The 21,341-nt window shown below is 46.3% G+C and overlaps 1 protein-coding gene across 1 annotated transcript in view; it reads right to left on the bottom strand.

Moving 5' to 3' along the window:
* Nucleotides 1-4,218: 4,218 nt before the first annotated feature.
* Nucleotides 4,219-21,341, bottom strand: part of LOC147893097 (uncharacterized) — a 60,211-nt gene continuing 43,088 nt past the window's right edge. The window contains exon 9 of the mRNA XM_087387518.1: nt 4,219-4,577. Within this exon, the coding sequence (XP_087243644.1) occupies nt 4,386-4,577 (192 nt within the window). The 3' untranslated portion in view covers nt 4,219-4,385. The remainder of the gene's footprint in view (nt 4,578-21,341) is intronic.

Below are 21,341 nucleotides of genomic sequence, written 5' to 3'. Positions count from 1 at the left end.
CTAGTCGATAGAGCGTCAACACTATTGTCATTGTTGGCCAGGGACATGGTTGCTGCCGTCAATGCCATACCTTGAAAATTGGTTCCAAAAGCATTGAGGGCAGCCAAAAAAATGACCTTGTCAGCATTCCAATTGATGTTAGCATGACCAATCACTCGTGACAAGGCCTTGCACTTCAGGAGGTCATCAGTGCCTTGTGGCGGAAACTTTTTGTGGATAACCACAAAGCGGCCTTTTACTTTGCCAAGGTAATGTCCCAGTGAGTGATCTTGGCCGAAGCTACTACGAACAAGGCGTTGCCGAGATGAGAAGAGGTCGACCTCAAATGCCTCCTACAACAGTCCAACATTATATTAGAATGTCGATAAAGCAAAATTATACCAAGAGAGAAGAAATTCAAAGCTCATAGTTTCTTACCACTATGGACTCGTCATGCTCAATCCCTTCCTCTGGGTCAATGAGGATGGATCCAGATGCTTGCTGTCCGGAGAGAGATGTGGAGGCTTCTTCTGGAATATCAAGCAGGTCAGAGTAGATCGATTTGTCTGCATCTTTGATTTTGGTCAGTGTTAAAGCAAGAATCTCTTCTGTTGAATCATCTGCTCTCAAAAACCCAGATTCTTGCATAGTTGTGTCCACCTTGTATCCACACAAGACACCAAGAGCTTCGTCCTCCCGGAGACCAAACATAACCTTGATGTCATGGAGAAAGAGGTATTGTTCTCCATCGACAAGAAGGGGAGCAAGAAACCATATCACTGTTGCGGGGTCAACAGAGGTGGTGCCCGAGGTGGGTGAAATTTGAGAAGTAGAATGGGGTTCAGGAGGTCTCTAGAGCACTTCCAAGACCAACGCAACTTCCCACTCCTCAACTTCTTTATCAATGGACTCTTCATTATAGATGTTGGGCTCATCTACAGAAATAAGAGGATCGGAAAGGATAGGGGCAGGGTCAGGACTTGAGGTCGAGGCCTCCTCTTCCATTTGTCCCTCCTAGAGAAGAAAAATAAAGGTCATTTCCTAGGATAGGAACCTATTTCATGTGTTTCCGACGACTCCACATGCTAGGAGGTCATCAATGTCCACCTCCCTAAACCCTAGGGGTGTGAGCTGGGCTCGAAAGCGATCTAAACACTTCACGAACCTAGGTTCTTGATTGAACAAGTACTTCAAATAATCAATTGGGACCCATCTTTTCGTACACTCATCAAGTTGATATGCAAAACTCGCGATGTGGTCTTGCATGTACTTGATGAGGTCTTCAAAATCATCTTGGACTCCCAAGTAGGTGCCTAGGACATCTATGCTCTTATCAAAGACTGAAAATAACTCTTCTCTACCAACTAACGGAGTACGGGAGATGAAATCGTGAAAAGCAGATCTAGCAAAATCCATGGTAGTTTGGTAGCTGGGAGAACTATGACTATGATAGTGAAACTTTGAAACTAAAGTAACTTTATAACCTATATATACCTAAATGTTCTAAATATAAATAATAAAATGAATTATATTTTTTTTGGGCAAAACTTAACATTAACATGAAACAAAACCATTCAAAAAATCAAAATTAATTGTACCATTATGAATTGAAAAATGTCATAATCCACAATTGTTCCACCCCACATTGTTTACCATCTTCAATATTGCAGGAGGGATAAAAGTGGCACTATGCATGCGCTTCTCTGCACGCTTTCCTGCCTTTTCACAATTTAAGGTAAAGTGAAAGAACTTAGACATGCCATCCTCCATGACCAATAGGTGTTCCCGCACGTCCCTGAGAGTCCATTGTGATATGACAATCATCTTTTTTACATCTCCTACATGAGAATCAATACATAAACTTACCCATGTATTATCATCAATCATTAGAGTCAAGGGGGAGTCAATTTTCACCTATTTTCTTCCAACGCCTATATTGAAAAGCAAAATATAACGTTTGGCGGGAGATGTAGTACTTGACAACCACATTGTTCTTACATACATGGCATTGAAACAGATCACCCTTGTATTCACCTGACCTGCTTCCCCAATTCACCCCAAGCAATTCCTCAAGGACATTCTCATGTAGGCACTTGCATGACCACATGGTTTTTGTTCTGTGCATCTGGATATTCTAAAAACAAGAAGCAAAAATGTGCAAAGACATAAACCAAGACAACCTTACCCATTTAGAGCCAAATGTAAACTTCATGACCATGCCTACATCCTTTGCAATCTTTTCCTTGTATGATTGCACTGTTCTTGTGTCCACCATGCTGCAATCCATGTCTTCAAGTTGTGGTGTTGCAATGCATTAAAGATGGCCATACCTTGATGCCGTCCTTGGAGTAATATACTTGGCATTATACCAATAGATTTTTCTATGTTTCAAAGCAGAGGACTTCTCTCCAGCATGCATTTGCCTTCCTAAATCCTCATGAATGGCAGTAAACTTACCTAAGAAGCACTCGACTGGTTTCCACTCCTCAAAGTCTGAAGAAAATACATCTACTATGTACAAGTGCTATTTCAAACTGAGTCATTATACTTAGAAATCTTACACAAAATGCAAACTTACAATGCCATGGTATTATCGATTGATTGCTTGGCGGAGGAAGGCGCATGTCCTTCCCCATGTAGATGTGTTGCACCTTTGCAAGCCATCCTTTCTTCCCAAGCTTGAACTTCATGATGCGGCCCTTCCATTCATGCAAAAGATCACCTCTCTTGCTCTCGGGAAGCTTATGTGGACCCTTGGCAAATCCTCTCATGACTATCCAATCATTCAAGCTGTAGGTGCAAGGCACCCATTCACCCAGTGCATTTTTTCTCCTGTGGGACACAGAGGACATGTATGGTCTCCTTACCATGCTTGTACAGAGGTCACAACAACAAGAGTGGACTGAAAGTGAAGCTTAGATGGACAGAGCAACTCCAATAGAGGGAGAGAGAGGGAGAGGGAGGAGGTATAGAGGGTGTAACTGCTGAACGTGGAGAGAAGCTCCAAGATGTGTTGTAGCTAGGAATGGAGGGAGAAAGAGCAGAGGGGGATGAGCAGCTGCTCCAAGAGGTGTTGTAGGTAGGAATGGAGGAAGAAAGAGAAAAGGGAGATAAGCAGCCACTACAGGAGGTACTATAGCTAGGAATGCAGGGAGAAAGAGCTAAGGGGGATGAGCAGCTGCTGCTGTAGGAGGTGTTGTAGCTAGAAATGAAGAGAGAATGAGCAACTGCTACAGGAGGTGCTGGTGAAGAGGGAGAAAGACAGTGGACCAGAGCAGGAGGAGGCAGAGAAGCTGCCAAATGAGTTTCCATATTTGAAAAATGAAGGGAGAATAGAGCTAGACCAGAGAAGAGAAGGGGCACGCCTGCAGCGAGCTGAGAGGGAAAAAAATTTTACCCATAAGGACCCACTGCCTCTTGAATGACTTGTAGGATTGTTTGGGGGAGGTGCATATGGGAGGAGGGTCAAGCATGGGTTGAGGGGGAGGGAGGATGATTTGAGTGGTCCCCGGTATAAGAGTAGCAGCTAATAAGGACTGTTTGCAAGTCTGCCCACCCTCCACCTCAACATGGCATTGCCCCACAAAAAGGAGCACTCCCATTGGTACATCTCAAATACCTCACTAATCCCTTGAAATTAGGAAACACTAATTGGGAGCCCTTGGAGATCCCAATTCTCCCCTAATGCCAATTTTGTAATTCAACAAGTCTTCCTAAGGATAGAAAGATGAGATCATTTTTGTAGATAACGAGTCTTTACCCATTTACGGTTGCCCCATGTACCTTGTTCTCAAAAAACTTTATTGAAATGTAGGGATGAGCCACTTTTTGTTTAAATGCCAATAAACAAGTCTTTGATAAGATGTCATAAGACTATCCGCTCCTCAACGGATATCAATTCATGGCACTTAGTAATATTTACTGTAAAAATGGATTCTATTTATCCAAGTAGGTTGAGGGATACTTCTATTAAAAAAAGAGACAATCTAATAGAGAGGTGTGTCCACTTGAAAGAATTTTCCCGCAATTGTTCTTCTGGCTAGAGCCCTCGATTTAATTTATTCTATGAATAAAGTGTAAAGCTTCATAATCAATTTACATAAACTGCAGCATGTGCCAGACGTGCATTAGTGATCCATCTATGGAATCCCTGGTTTAAAAATGGATATCAAAAGAGGTAACTCCATGGAATTAGGTGGCACCTCATGGATTAAAATATTCATATTACCTACCACCTTATTGATAATATCCTCCCAACCACTTAGCCTTTTGAAAGCCTCAAATCGAATCCATGTGATAAATACTGGGAAATTTTAGTTCGTATTGTATATTCATGACACCAAAAGCAAGGGATCCCGTGAAATCCAACTCAATTTCACCATTTGATAAAATATATATCTTGTACATCATTGTTCTAAATTTAGATACTCACCTTGCAATTTCCCATCTTGGTTTTTCCTATACAACTTATCAAGATGCATACCACGTTGCAATCTTTTTGAAAGTATCCAAATATTCTTCCAAGCCCCCCGCAATGCCACTTTTTCAGAAATAATAGCTCGCAATACTTGTTTCCTAGCCCATGGTAAATATTGTGCCTGTACTAAACAATTTAGCATATTATTACTAGATATGCATCTCTCTCTCTCTCTCTCTCTCTCTCACACACACACACACACCCACCACAATTTTCCATCCTCTCAGTGTGTTTCTATCCTCTCAATGTGCTCAAACATTTTCTATGTATTATTGTTTCTACGTATTAGTGTTTCTATTATAATTTTGTATTTGTCTTGGGTATGATACCCACTTAAAGTCTCCACCCATTCAGCTCTTGTATCAAATTCTTTCAGTCACATAGACCCTTTGGTCTTTCGACGACTTTTAATAATCTCTACCTCATGCAAGGCAAGCAAATGGGTGGTTTATCAAGATGGGCAAGCATTGATTAGGGACTTCAAATCAAAACCCAAAGACTCTCAATCTTAAACTGATGTTACAAAGGCCACCCTATGACAATATTAAAATGTAACTATGCCCTTTAATAAGTCGAGAGGAGCTAGCCTTGTACACTCCTCCAACTCTCTAGCTATCAAGATGTAGTAAGTCACTTTTTGGTGTTAGTACTTTGTCTCATAGACTCGTGAGGTCTTTTGCACACATTTCTAAACGGTTTGACAAACATGGCATTCAAATGGACCATCCCCCCCCCCCTTCCAATATAGTTTGGATAATCCTGATCCTCTTGTCCCACGGGACGAGATCAACTGTATCATACGGTTAGAGCTACTCCAGCTTTATACGTCTCAGGCATGGCGGGGGGGGGGACAGGAATTCCCCACCAAGACCAGATTCTACAGCAACCACTTCTTGAGAGTATCAAAGAATCATCAGACCCCAGTATTTCGAGGATTGGCAAATCTCACATGCCCTTAGGATTGCCATTGGGCACATGCAAGTTTCATCTCATCAGCTCCGGATTGAGGCAGGGAGAGCCACAGACACACCTAGGGAGCAGCAGATCTATAGATTGTGCACACTCGATGAGGTAGAGACAGAGGAGCCTTTCTTATACCTGCCCAGTTTACTATGAGATCTGAGGATGCTATCAGGCCTCTTTCAGAAGGGCCTTGGATTCGAGCCTCTCTCCAAATTGATTCACTTCCAGGACCCGGTCATCATCAGTCTGTACCTAATGGAGATGAGATGTCATAGAGAGACCCTTTTGCGTCAGATCATGAGCAAGCCAGAGCTGCTCAGCACAAGACAAAGGTGGATTGAGCTCAACAACATGTCACAGACTTCTACACATTCGAGTTTGCTCCTGGGCATGTCGGGATAGAGGAGGAGGAGATCGACGACATGATGGCAATATGGACCAACGAGGTGAGACGACGAGGAGGAGGGATACAGCCAGAGACGCTGGAGCCACCCAAGACGCAGCGACGGACCAAAGCACACACGGTGGAGGTCTAGCCCTTTGCAGCTCTATTGGGAGGAGACTGCCCACCCAAAGGTATTACTATTGATATGGCCCACCGGATACAGGGAGCTCGGAGAACATGCCCCCAACCATAGCCTGAGACAATCAAATAGACACGGATACAAGACATTTTTGCAGCTCGTAGGAGTTCCACCATGACACCTGGATATGTCTTTTGACTCCTACTCGGAGACTAAGTCTAATCCCTCTTTTTGGACTTGGAGTCTACATGTTTTTGTATTTCTGATTTTAGTCTAATTTAGTACTCAGCAAAGGGTCTTAGTGAGCCCTTCGCCTCAACCCTTTGAGGCTTGTATGAGCATGTGCCGCTTTGATATTGTACTTTGTCTCATAGGCCCACGAGGCCTTCAAAGACATTGATACATCTCTCTCTCTCTCTCTAGCTTGTTTAGTAGCTCCACCTTTCAACGTGTCTCTATCAGGTTTCTCATAGTCTCATAGACTCATTGGTCTTCCAAAAACTCTAATAAACTTTCTTTCTTTCTCGCATTTCGCTTTCAAGTGCCCTGTGTACTATGAAATTCAAGGTCATTATCATTGTCTATTCAGGGAGGCCTCGTGCCCCTCTCTAGCTTCATCTCTTACCCAAATCAAAGATGCCTTGCTGCCTTCATTCACGAGATCATCAAACACAGAGAGCACAAGCTCATGATACAGAGACAAGGTCTAGACACCTGATCACTGAGTTTTTCCAGCCAGACCATATGGACCAACAGATCGCAGGTAGTCAGTGAGGCCGAGATCCAAAGCCAGAGGACACGACAAACTCAACAGCGGGTTGACACACAGATCATACTTGGGGATGATGACGGTTACAACAGCTCTTGTCAGACATTGGAAGCTGCTAGGAGACCACAGCGGATCACACACACAGACCATTGTCAGGGCTCTATCCTCCTTGAGCTTCCAGCCTAGCCACAAGTCCAGATTTCTCATATATCAGATCTGATGTGATTTTATTATGTCGTATTCATTGTGGGTGATGACGGCCGATTGGAGGTTCCACCCTTTGAGCTCATTGTATCATGTTTCTTTCAGTCTCACGTGGCAATAAGCCTACATGTCATGTTTGAAACTACACGTTTTGAAACTACAGAACAATAAACCTCAGGAGAGGAAAGCAATAGGGGAAGACATGATACAATTTGTCAGAGACCTCTACGAAAGGGAGGGGAAGAGAAAGTAAATCACGACTTTTCCATCAAAGCAGCAAACAACAACATAACGGACATGGAGAAAGGGCTGAAAAAGCTAGCTAATGGGAAAGCTTGAGACACACAAGGGCTAGTAGCTGAGATGCTCACATGGGGGGGGGAACACAAAGAAAATGCTTACCAGGCTGAATATGGCACTAGAGGAAGGGTTTCCCCCATAATGGCGGCTCAGTAGAATTGTACCGATCCACGAGGGACAGCAAGTTGGCAAAAAACTACCACACAATCATGGTGAGTAGCCTAATCGCCAGGCTGTATGGATCATTATCAAGCAAAAAAATCAGCAAATTGGCGAGACATAGGGGATCAGGAAAACTATCCCAGACAGTGTTCCACCCCAAACACAACAGACCATTTGGTTACCATAAGGGCTGCATCAGAAGGAGCCAAGCATAAAAAAGAGGCTGTATTATGTTGCTTTGTAGATTTTAAGAAATCATTTGACATGCTTCCACGCAATAAACTATGGGAAAGATTGGAAAACCTTCAAGATCCACACGAACTTAGAGAGGCTACATACCGTCTATATTAGAAAGTACTAGCTGAGCTAGCATAGCCACTTGTGGATGGGTCATGCTCCAAAGGGAAAGCTGTCATAAGCAGTGACATAGGTGTCAAACAAGGCTGTCCCCTCTTGCCAGCTCTTTTTGGTTTTTTTATCGATGACCTGAAAGATTGGATGAGAATGCACAATAGAGAAGGTGTCCAAATAGCAAGGTATGCTCTACTATTCTTTATTTACGCAGATGATGTAGTCTTCTTCACACTGAGCAAACAGAGAATGCAAGCACATTTGGATGCACTAGGGGACTTCTACAGACACTCAAGAATGCAGGTCAACATAGCCAAGACCAAATTCATGGCTATCGCGGGACTGGCAATAAACAAACAATCAACTCATATAAATATCTAGGGCTGGAATCTTCCGATAAGTACAAGTGGAATACATGGGTAGAAAGAAGAATCTTGGGAGGTTTGAAAGCTTTATGCAGCTACCAAAATAAGTGTAGGAGGGCACATCTGTGGAATAGGAAATGAGAGTTTTTTTACACTATGCTTGTACAAACAGTCATCCTTACTGGGTGTCCAAAACGGGCTCACGGGCTCTCTAGGACCTACAAGAAAAGAATGGAAACTTTACGTAAGAGATTTCTCATAGGGGAATTGGTGATTAAGGCTCAAACACCCTACCCCATCCTATTGGCTGAGGGTATGATACCTCTCAAAGGGGAGCACTATGCCACTTCATGGCTTACCTCAACAAATTTAAAAAATGGATGCTAGTAGGATACCTCACAAGGGATTGGAAGATATACAAACCACTAGATTGCAATGGAAGAGACCAGGGCTGAATTGGTGAAGCGCTAGCGATGGCAGGAAAGGGGGAAGAGGAGAGGGAAGAGGAAGAGGAGAGAGAGAGAGAGAGAGAGAGAGAGGCAGAGGGAGAGGAAGAGAGAGAGGAGTGAGGGGAAGAGAGATAGGGAGAAATTGGGAGAGAGAGTGTAGGCAGCACGTAGGAGGAAGGAGGTGGGAGTAGATAGGATTAGATGTCACATCCAAAAGTACACAAATAGGGGTGGATGGGGATTTATATAGTCCCTCCACATTTCCCACCTAAGAGGCCTCTAAAGGTCCTCTAGATTGCCCCTTTTTTTTTCCCTTCATGACAGCCATCCCTTCCCATAGGATTTTGCTCTCAAAACTTTACAGCATGGCTGTCCACAAAGAGTGCAACAAACAGCAACTACTAATCAGCCCGGTAGGAGATAGGGGTGGTCTTGGACAATGCTTTCTGGCTGCCAAGAATTTTCATCCTCAAGGAGTCCCCGCCACTTGATAAGATACTCTATGTAGACCTTGTTAAGGAGAACATGGTCTCTGAAACCCACAATGCACTCTGGAACATAGAGGATGTGGCCCTCCTCATCCATAGGTGGCAACTCAGGAAGAACATGGACATGCTGTCCCACATGTGGTTTCAGCAAAGACACATGGAAAACATCATGGATCTTGGAGGTACTTGGTAGCTCCAATTGATACGCTACCTCTCCAACCTTGCGGATGATCCTGTAAGGACCGTAATACTTGTGAGCAAGCTTTGTGTTGGTATTACCTTTCAGCAAGGCATAACGGTCCTTATGGAGACACAAATGCACATAATCTCCCTCTTTGAAAGAAATATCTCCTGCGTTCATCCGCATATTTCTTCTGCTTGTCTTGGGCATCCTGCATATTCTTTTTTGCCAATTGCAGAAGCCATTCTCTCAAGTCATTCCGTGTTTGCTGATTTTTCACAGCCATGTCAGTAATTGAAGAAGGCATCCCTGCTATGTGCATCGGCATTCAGCCACGTATTTTACCACATCCCTCCACATGCCTTCCCAGGTAAAGCTCTACTTGATTCTATAGTATGTTTTAGTGACACATGTATGTCCAGCCATGGGAGAGGAGTGCATTTCTTGCAAAACCAGCTGTCTATATTTTGAGTCTGGCACTAAATAAATTATGTCCTGCACCACAACAGCCCATTATGCAATTTGAATTCCGGATGACCCTGACTAGAAGGCTTCTGCAAATCTGAAAATATGGGAGCTGCCTTAGAATTCTGCATATACTCTTCTTGAATGCCATGAATCCACTCTTGATCATAGTTCCCAGGAGTTTCGGAAACGGGGAAACGGAAACGGGCGGGAAACATTGTTTCGGAGTTTCGAGCACCAGAAGAAAGGTGGAAACGGAGTTTCGGTTTTTAAGGTTAATAAAATATATATTATATATGTAATTATTCTTAATACATGTGTCATACAACAAGGCCTGAGAGAACAACAAGGAGGAGAGGAGAGGGCAAGGGCTGAGGAGAGCAAGGAGAAGAGGGCAATGACTGAGAAGAGCAAGGAGGAGAGGAGAGGAGAGGGCAAGGGTTGAGGAGAGCAAGGAGGATATGCTAGAGAGGAGAGCAAGAGCTTCTGGCCCTACTTGGGGATGATATAGACCTCACCCACGCCTCTGACACCCTTGTCTCAGTGGTACAAGACGCTGCTACCAAAAACTTTCCCACGACCCGATCCATGCGGATTCGAGATGGGAAGATGCCTCAAAACCCTTGGTTAGACAACGAGTGCAGAGAGGCGAGAGCCCACCTCACACCGGAATGGCCTTTGGGTCATCTGACGTCATATGAGCCACAGAAAGAAAGAAAGAAAGAAAGTTTATTAAAGTCTTCGGAAGACCGATGGGTCTATGAGACTGTGAAAATCCTGATACAACGAGCTGTGGTAGTGGAGCTACTAAACGAGCGTCCATACCAATGCAAAATGCAAAATGCAAAAAATGCAAAAATGTAGAATGGCAGTTCTAAGTCCTAAGTACAACATAGTCATGTCGATGGTCGACTATATATCAATCTCAGCATCATCATCAATATCATCATCATCGCCAACAATGGCAAGATATCAGGATGGATGAGGCAGTGGAGGCATGAAGTCGGCAATAGAGTGTTGTCGGCCACTCAGAGGTGCAGTCCTGGCATGTCTCCTGGTCGTAGCTCTACGTCTAACCAAGGCTACTATGACCCCCGTCGGTCGGGCTCCGACTCTAAACAAGGAGGGGATGTCTCCAAGTGTGATCTGTGTATCGACCCTCTGTCTGAGCTGTCGGGTCACGGGCTCCGGGTCACGGTCATGTCGAGGCCTCGTCTCGTTGGGGTCCATGTGATCTAGCTGAAAGAACTCCGTGATAGAGCTCTGAGAGTGATCAACCGAGGAAGAAGTCTGCTCCTGTCTCCGTGCTAGGAGTATCCTCTCGCGGTGTCTAAGTGCCTCATGAATGAAACCTGCCAAACATCGCTGGTCTGGGTAGGAGAGGACATGGGCTAAAATCCCATAACTATCTCTAAAGAGGCAGTGGAAATGTCCTCGGATCTCATAGTACACAGGACATGAAGATGAAATGCTCCTCTGTCTCAACCTCCTGTATGTCACATAGTATGCATATGCGCCGCTCCCTGGGTAGTCGCTCTGCTCTGCCGCTCTCGATGCGAAGTCTGTGTGAAGAGACCCGGAACTGCCCAAGAGAGATCCTCATAGAGTGGGTTAGGTGAATCTGTGTGTATCCTGGTGGGTCAATGAAACCCTCCGCTGTGATATGTAAGAAGTGATCTCTGTCGAAGCTAAGCTTCACTGGGAGTTCACTCGGTTCCAATCAGGTCCCAAAAGTGTGTAGCTATAGTAGATCCTCACGGATAACCTGGTTGACCTCGTGTGATAAGAGGGGAGAGAACGGAGCATCCATGCTATACTGGCAGGGAGGCAGTCTATCCATGTGGAGCCCCAGTCGCTCAAACCATCTCTCTGTACGTGCATACCAGCACCTCTGATCTCCTCCTGCTGCAAGTGCCATAGAAGAGGATAGAGCTATCCATGGTAGCCTGCTACGCCTCGAGGTATAATCCCCATATTCCCTAACTCGGTACACATATGTGATGACCTGAAATGCAGCATCTAGCTGTAAAAGGGGTGACCCAAACTCAGCCTGAATGATCTGGTGAGGAACGGATGACTTACCACGAATCATCCGTGATAGCATGAGAACCTGTAGCCGCTCCACACGGGCCCACTCTGTATCCGACAAGTCTGGCCCCCAACAAGGGCTGCCGTACATTCCCGCTGGGCGAGCCAAGGAGTCAAAAAGCAACCCCTTGGTGCGTGGATCCTGAAAGTGTGAGCGGAAGCACTGCCTCTCTAGCCTGGCCAATGAGGCATATCCTCTACTCAAGCATGCCCGCATCGCGGGTGTCATAGTGAAGCTCGGTCCGGAGAAGATAACCCCAAGATAAGTATATGATGAAACTATCTCAACAGATGACCCCGCAAATGTGAACTGCTCTTGACGCATGATGGCTCGAGATGTATTGAAGATCATGACCTTGGTTTTACCCAGGTTGACCTTCAAATCATGAGACTCACAAAAGGACTGTAGTGCATCTAGGTGTCTCTGAAGCCCCTTTGCTGAGGAAGACAAGAGAGCCACGTCATCTGCATAGAGCAAAATCTGGATCAACGTGCCCGCAAGAGAGCAACCTACACCCCCCTGTGTCTGCATCACTGTCTCAAGCTCGTCAATGTAGAGGCCAAACAAGGTAGGCGACAAAGGACACCCTTGTTTGACCCCGATTTACTCATGATCTCGTCTGTCCACGCGGATCCTGTCCGAACTCTGCCAAAAACTCTCTCGTAAAGTGCCATGACAACCCAAATGATCTCCTGGTCATAACCCAAGTCCTGTAGGCACCGTATGAGGCGGGCTCTCGGGACCGTGTCAAATGCCTTGCGAAAATCCACAAAGCAACAATAAACCCTCTGCTTCCGTGACCTCGCCTCCTCGATGATACATCTGAGCGTCAGAATGTGGTCCATGGTTCCATGATCACGCCGATTCCGGCCTGTCCTGTTGCTCTGAGTCCTCGACACTCTGCAAGTCTGCTAACCTCGGAGTCAAGTACTGATGCATAAATCTTGGACATGACATGTCCAATCATAATGGTCCTGTAGTTCTCCGGGCTCATGGGATCCCCTGCCTTGTGGATGGGTAAGATAGTGTTAATGGTCCAAGTGTGTGGAAATCCCAAACAAACCGCTTCATTAAAAAGCTTTGCTAAGATCGGGGCTAGGAGGTTAATCCCATATGCAATGAACTCAGTGCATAGTCCCTCATGATCCTTCGCTCGGCCGTTATGAAGTTTCATTACAGCATCCTTTACCCCTCCTCTAGTGAAGAGGGTGCAGGATGTGGGACGAGGCATGTGTGAGAGGCTAGGGACTGGCTGATTTGGGATGTCATAAAGTGTGCGTGCATAATCAAACCAAATCTGGGTGTCAGTGAGTGGCGGAGGGGACTGTCCTTCTAGAAATCTTCGCCAGAAGTCCTTAGAGTTGTTACTAAACAAAATGTTCAGTAGCTCCTCGTCGTTTCGACGAACGAAGTCTAGTTTCTTCCTCTGTACCAGTCTACGGTATTCACGTAGCGTATCTGGTGCGCTCGGAAGACTATTTTCGGTTTGGAATCTGAGTTGACGGCGTAAGGCCTTACACTCATCATCGTACCAACTATTACAGGGTATGGTTCCAAGGGGTGGTGGGCAGGTGGAGCGGGTGGTGTGGGGAAAGGCGTGAATGGCAGCCTCGTGTAGTGAGCGGGTAACAAGGGCAGCACGATCCTCTAAAAGGGGTATGAAGTCAATATAAGCGAGAAGTATGTACAGACGGCCACAATAAGAAGGTGAGTGATCTCGATCAAAGCGTATATCGTGGTAGGTGGAGTAAGCACTGAGTGGGGTGGAAGGTGTTGTGCGAAGGGAGGTGGAGATGCGAAAGAAAAGGTATGTATGATCAGCCCCTGGGGGGAGAGGTACTACAGTGAAGTAAGTAATGCGAGATGTGAAGACAGGGGATCCCATGATGAAATCAACAACACTGGAGCCCCCCCCATGTGGAAAGCATGTGAAACCACCTGAAGCGGGCCATCTGTCAAGACCATTATAGATAATGAGATCATGTATCATGCCTAGGTCTAATAGGGCCTGCCCATAGGATGAGAATGGACCTCGCCTGTCAGCCGAAACCCGTAGCATACCTGCCTCCTCAAGGTCAACATCTGCAGTAGAGTGGAATCATCTCTGAAATCAAGAAGTGGTACCTGACGGGCCCTTGTCCTTGCGTTGAAGTCCCCTACTAGAAGGACTTCTCCGCGGCTAGAAAAGTCAACGATGGACTGATAAAGGGCAGCAAATGGGGATGTCTCATCATCACCTCGAATATCTCTGGCAAAGTGGGAGGTCTCCGGGGGGAAGTAGCAAACTGCGACAAACAAATCCTGGCTGTCCATGTGTCGTATCCGGATCCAAAGAAATATGGAATGTGTATCTCTCTGGTCTACTGAAATGATCCCCCGAAGTGTGGATCTGAAAAGGACTACAACTCCACCTGAACCTCGAACTCCTCCTGTACCCCTCGTCTCATCTCTGTAGGCAAACTCCCATGTATATCCGCTGATTATTGGAAGAGGGCGCTCTGGACTCTGATGTGTCTCTGTATAAAAGACTATGTCGTGGCCTGTATAGGATTCCGAGGAGTTCCCTGGTTCTGACCATAAGGTACCATTACAGTTCCAAATGGTGCAGGACAGGGTCTCAGATATCTGAGTCTCATAGACCCCGCTTCCCTATGTAGGGGAGGGGACAGGTGTCCTACGGGGGCCTGTAAGAAGTCGTCCCTCTCGTACCACTGTCCACTTTCCCTCCTTCCGGGCCTGATCCCGTTGCTGCAGCAAAGAGCGCCTCTCCTCAACCTGTAGAGGTGTGAGGTCCTCATCCATAGAGATCGCTCGCTGATCTCGAAGGACTGACCTACGTCGTAGAGCTGAAAGTCGTGCTTGAGTGTCATGAAATCGTATGATCAATGGTTGCTCTCGATTGGGATCTCTCCCCACCCGCCATGCCCTCTCTATCCTGCGCTCAGCCACACCTAGGGTAGCGGTCACGAACACAGTCGCATCTACCATCGGTGTAGCCTCAGTGCGTGAGATCCCGCGTACTCTAATGTTGAGAGCCTTACTGGCTCTCTGCTGCTGCTCCATGAGGGTAGCCGAAACGGTGACCCTTGCAGGTTCCCGTTTGGCCACGTCAACCCATCTGAAAGTCTCCTCAATAGCAGATTGCATGCTCGCAATCTATGCCTCAACCATCAGGGTACCAGGTGGTCTATTGGATTGGGTCGAGAGTACAATCAAAGTGAAGCAAGGCTGCCCCCTCTCACCGACCCTTTTCGAGCTCTACATTGATGAGATCACTTCCTTCATGGACCGCCTTGGAAGCGAGGGATCATTACTGGCCGATCTCATGATAATCTCAGAGCTCTATCACGGAGTTCTTCCTACCATATCACACGGATCCCCACAATACGAGGCCTTGACATGATCGTGAACCAGAGCCAGTGACTCAACAGCTCAAACTAAGGGTTGACGCACAGATTACCCTCGGGGATATCGGTTACTATAGCCCTTGTTAGGCGCAGAGCTATGACCAGGAGATGTCACAGGGCCACACCCGTGAGCAGCCAACAACACTCTATCGCCGATTTCATGCCTCCATTGCCCCCACCCACCATGATGTCTTGATGTTGGTGATGATGATGATGATGATGAGGAGGAGGAGGAGGAGGAGGAGATCGATATGTAGCCACCACTAACATGACTATGTTGTACTTAGTACTATCATTTTGCATTTTTTGCACTCTGCATTGGTGTGGATGCTTGTTTAGTAGCTCCAACCTCACAGCTCGGTTGTACTAGGATTTTCACAATCTCATAGACCCATCGGTCTTTTGAAGACTTTGGTAATTTTCTTTCTTTCTTTCTGAGCCTACTTCGGCTATCATATGATATGTTTTGTACTTGATTTTGCTTGAGCTATTGAGCTCTTTATTTTAACATAGTACTCAGTAAGGATCTTAGTGCGCCCTTTGCTCCAAGCCAATGTGGCTTGTATGAGTTTTCCCTTTGGTGTACTTTGCACTTTGTCCCATAGGCCCGCAACGCCTCCCACGGAAGTTAATCTCTCTCTCTCTCTCTCTCTCTCTCTCTCTCTCTCTCTCTCTCTCTCTCGTCCAATCATGTTGGTCCCACAAACAGCATATACAGATCCAACCACTGAGAGCCAGGTGACCGATTGATAGGCAACTAGGGGATTGTCTCTTGGTGTTTGCTTCTCCTACTGTGGGTTTCTCTCACAGCAATAGCGCGATGTACTACTTTTACATCTCGTCTCACAGGCATCAACCTTGGGTAGGGGTGCCCATTTTAGTGGCCCCCACCCTTAGGTTTCATTGTATCTAGTTTCTATTCAATCTCATAGACCCTTTGGTCTTTCGTAGACGTTAATACTCTCTCTCTCTCTCTCTCTCTCTCTCTCTCTCTCCAACCACCTACTGCCTCTCCCCCCCCCCTTCAGCCCTATCTCCTTCCCCTGCTGCCTGCCCCTCCACCCCTCTCTCCCTACCCCCTCTGCTCCTCTCTCCTATTGCCCTTCCCCTGCTCCCCCCCGCTACCCCTCAGCCCAACCCGCCACCCCCTAGCATGTCGCGACACCCCTCAAACCCCCCACGCCACCCCTCAGCCCCCCCTTGCCACTCCTCAGCCCACCCACGCCACCCCTCATCCCCCCACGCCATCCCCTAGCCTATCGCGACCCCCCTCCACTCACTCACGCCACCCCCTAGCCTCTCGCGACCCTCACCCCAGGTCCCTCCTGCTTTGCGGGGGGTCTCTACTCCACGGGACCTGCAGATCCCTCCCCTGCTTGCGGCACTGTGCGGGGTCACCACAGGGCTTTTCACAGCTCCCCGACTTCCTTCTGGCCTATCCTGTGAACCCAATCCTGCACCAGCCCAACATTTGAGCCTGCACTGCCCAGGCGACGTGCTCCAGCTAGCCCTGCATTCACAAAACAGCAAGAACGACCATCAAGAAGATCAAGAACAACGGACCAACCATCAAGAAAATCAAGAACTTCAAGAAGATGTCAAGAAGACACACACAGGAGCTTCCCAGCAAATCTTGGCTCAGCAAACAGCTCCCACAAAGGACCTAATACAATGCAGCACTGAAAATAGACAGAAGAGACTGGAGGAAGGAAAAGGCTAAACGAGAGGAATGGAGGAAGACCGAATGGATATCTAACAAGAACAAGCTCCAAGACAAGGTACATGCCTTGAGGATTGAAGTGCAACAATTGAGAGACATGAAGGTGGCTCTGGAGGGAAACTGCAAGGCTATGGAAGAACTTAAAACAGAAAATGCTATACTCAGGAAGGACATTGCAACCATGCAAGGAACACATGCCGAACTCAAACAACAAATCAGCAAGGGTGAGGCAAAGATGCTAGAGTGGAAAGATGTGGTCAAAAAAGGCACAACATCCCCAAAGAAGGAGTTTATCTATGAAGCTTTAGAGGAGGAAAAGAGAAGAGCCAGCAAGGCACTAAATGTCCTAGTAAGGAGCCTACCATTGGGAGACACACCAATGGCGGATGCCAAGCTTTTGTTCACTAAAATGGGGATCAATCTCACTTGTGAGACAGCTTGGAGGGTGGGCAAGGCAGATGCACCAATAAGTCAGATGCCACTAGTGATGCAACTCAGGACGCGTTGGACAGGTCCACCCTCATGAGCATGAGGGCAACCTTGAAGGGAACTAAGATCTACTTAGTTGATGATCTTACTCTCTTGCAGCAGGAGCACCAGAGGGAGCGTATGGTACGTGTAATAGCAGCAAGAGAAGCAGGGAAATGGGCTGCATACAGGGATGGTAGGGTGGTCATCCGAGAGAGAGGAGACGAGGAGGAGAAAGAAGAGAAGGAAGATGGGGAGTTATGACGGTGTCAGACCCACGGGAAGAGTACACACAATGGACTGAAAATGGCAGTATGAAACTGTAATGGCACCCTCTGGTCCGATCCAAGTGGTTTCTTGGAGACATACACTAACAGAGACATGATCTTCTAAACCGAGACACATGAGTCCCGAGAGAGGGCTGCCGGCAATGTATATTGGCCGCCATGCCAGCCATGAGGAGAGGCCCCCCCCCGCCACCCACTCGCATTCAGATCCATTTTGATCATGCTCTTGACCCGATGTACGTGAACCACCTGGCTCTTGAGCTTCCAGTCTTACTTGAAGAGGGTATGGACCTCGCACATACATTAGATACCCTTGTCTCAATGATATAGAATGTTGCCACCAGACCCTTTCCCACGGCTCGATCTACACATGTCCCAGATGGGAAGTGCCCCAAAACCCCTTGTTGGACGATGAGCGTAGAGCCCACTCAGACGTGAGCGAGCGTTGGGACATTTGACTTCACCAAAGGCACAACGGATCTCACGCCGAGTGACATGGCGTAAGAAGCGAGCATTCCTCATACACAAGATTGATGAGGTGATCAGATCCTTTTGCGGAGAAGATCCTACTACGGGATGGGAAGTCACCCATCCCCATCACAAATCCAGCAGTCTGGTATACATATGCATGCTCTCTCTATGATGTCCCGGGTCAGACACCACCTAATATGTCCTCTATGCCCATACCCACTACGTGCCACTTGTTTACTGCACAGAATGTACATGCTTCCCTTCTCCATCTTCATAACCGGAGATCACCAGATCATGAGGGAATATGCACTGAGCACTTTGCACATGCGCAGGAGGTCTTGACCCCGGTCCTAGGAGAGCTGTTCAACCATGCCGTGTATGCCATGGCTTGTATAAGATGGATCCCCAAATAAAAATTTAACATACCCAAATCTATCATGTCAAATTCAGCTTTCAACTCAGCTTTGAAATCTGCAATTATTTCCTCATTTGACCTTGTGAGCAACATGTCATCTACATAAAGAATGATGACCAAAATATCCCCCCCATCCTTCTTGATGTAGAGGGTGCTTTCCGTGGGACTATTATGTAACCCCTTACTTGCCACATGAATGCATCAATCTTGGCATAACATGCACATGGGGCTTGTTTCAGCCAATATAAATCTTTGTTTGGCTTGCAAACCTGAAGTACATTGCCAGAAAGTTCAAATCCAGGAGGTTGTTTGACATAAACCTCTTCCTACAAGTCCCCATCAAGGAAAGCTGTTTTTATGTCCAATGATGGACATTCCAAACAAAATTTGCAACCATGGCAATAACTGACCTTATGGTGGTCATCCGGGATGTAGGAGCAAAAGTCTCCTCATAATCTATGCCCTTCTTCTGTGCATAGCCTTTGGCAACCAGCCTTGCCTTGTACATGTCAATGGACCCATCTGGCTTCCTTTTCACTTTGAAAACCCACTTGGTACCAATGGCATGCTTACCTGGTGGCAAATCCACAACATCCCAAGTCTGATTTTTCTCAATGGACTGCAATTCATTGTGCATGGCATGCATCCAATGCACATTATCCTTTTCTTCTTCAAAAGAGTCAGGTTCTTCTTCATCAAGAAGAGTACCTGCATAAGTTGTCTCAACTGAAAGAGCCCCCCATTCGTGCCTTACTGCACTACGAGTTCTGCTAGGCAATGGGGCCTCAAGCCTACTCTCCCTGAGAATCTGTAGCAACCAATTCGGGACTGTTTTGGCTGCGTGTATCTTTTGAATCTCTTGCCTGACAACTTCATCCACACCTTGTGAAGGTACAAAATCAGCCTGTGGCTGAATTGGGGCATGTGGATGAGGAGGAGGTTGCTGTAAATTCTGATTTTCAGCATGAGCTTCAGATGGGGAACCAAATGCTATAGGAAGCATCCCCTCAAAAACATCATCTGAAGAAGCTGGAATTGTAAATTCAACATGTGTATGTGCTGGATTCTCTGAAAATATAACATCTCTACTCACAAAAATCTTGCGAGAGGCAAGATTGTAGAGACGATAGCCTTTGCTTTGTGAACTGTACCCAACAAAAATGCATTTAAGTGCCTTATCTAACAACTTGTGTCAAAACTCCACAGGCACATGGGCATATGCAACACAACCAATAACTCTGAAGTGATCCACTGAAGGCTTTCTCCCGTGCCATGCCTCATAGGGAGTGATTGTCTTCAAAGCCTTTGTGGGAGCCTGATTCAAAACATAGTTTGCACACATGAGGCCTTCGAGCCAAAACCTATGAGGCAACTTTTTACAGTGAGCATGCATCTATCCATCTCCATAAGAGTGCGATTCTTGCGCTCAGTTTTGCCATTTTGCTGAGGTGTAAGCCTCACTGTAAGCTGATGCGTGATGCCTTTCTCCTTTAAAAATGCCTCAAACTCATGAGACATATACTCCCCCCCTCTATCTGTGCGAAGTGTCTGCACCTTGAGTCCTGTCTCATTCTCAACCATAGCCACAAAGTGTTTGAAATGCATAAACACTTCTGATTTTGCCTTAAGACCATAGACCCAAGTGTAATTGGTGAAGTCATCTATGAATGTAACATAATAGAGATAACCACTAAAAGCAGGTGTCCTCATGGGACCGTAGACATCACTGTGAATGTGGATGTGAGGACGATGTCCCCCACTCCACACACTGAATAAGAAGAAGAATTTGCATAAGTCACCTTCTTTTTAGTAAGTGGAGGATGCAAAGATGCAAAAAGGCTCTTCTTAGAAGTGATGTGCTTGGAAGCACCACTATCAAAATACCAAGTATTCAGTGTCTCATTGACACTAAGAGAGCATGCATCCTTTGAAGGATCATAACTGCAAATCAAAAAAGCATATGGATCATCATCAATAGTGGCTGTAGTATCTGAACTACCCACTGAAAAATCTGAAATGCAAGACAAAAAGGCATAGTGCTCTTCCACAAAGTTGGCTGTAACATCTCCCCCATCATGTGCATGAGGAGCTGATGCATCTAACACAACCAGACCTGAATCCCTTTTCTTTTCTTTAGCTATGCGCTTCTTGCATTCACCAATATAATGACTTCGCTTCTTGCAGTAGTGACAAATCCCTTCTTTTTAGGCTTATCTGCATCATCCTTAGCCTTATAAGAGGGATGTCCTTAATCAGCTTTATGCTGATGTGCGGGCTGATTGGCATGTTGCTTTTGTTGCCCTTTTCCCTTGGGCTTAAACTTAGAAAGCATGGCATGCTCGCCAGCCCGTGTTGCCATATTTCTTCGTGTCTGCATGTTGAAAAGAGAGAGGATTGCTGCCCCCCCTCAATGACAAATTCAGCGAGGTGTGGAAACCAAGATAAGACTCGGGAAGAGAATTCAGAGCGGCGGTGATCATCTCTGAATCCGAAATAACTTCATCAATATTCAGCAACTGCTCCCTCAAATCCTGAAGCTTTGTGAGGTGAGCATTCATGGAATCTCCCTCATCCATATGTATATGGGATAGCTCTCTCTTCAGGAAGTAAACTCTGGCATCATTTCTTGCTGCAAACATACTCTCTAATATCTCCCAAGCTGCCTTTGAGGTATTGCATGACCGAATGTGAAGAATAATGAACCTCTTGACAGAAAGAGAAAACACAGATAGAGCTTGTGCATCCCTAGAATCCCATCTTTTCTGCTCTGCTATGGGAGCCACTGGAGCAGCATCTGCTCCAATTAC

Source organism: Dipteris shenzhenensis, chromosome 16, assembly GCF_047967505.1.
Source record: "Dipteris shenzhenensis isolate YYH24624 ecotype China chromosome 16, Dip_SZ_1.0, whole genome shotgun sequence".
In the NCBI taxonomy this organism is placed as follows: Eukaryota; Viridiplantae; Streptophyta; class Polypodiopsida; order Gleicheniales; family Dipteridaceae; genus Dipteris; species Dipteris shenzhenensis.
The sequence above is the reverse complement of the archived record's forward strand: the minus strand, read 5'-3'. Positions and strand labels throughout refer to the sequence as shown.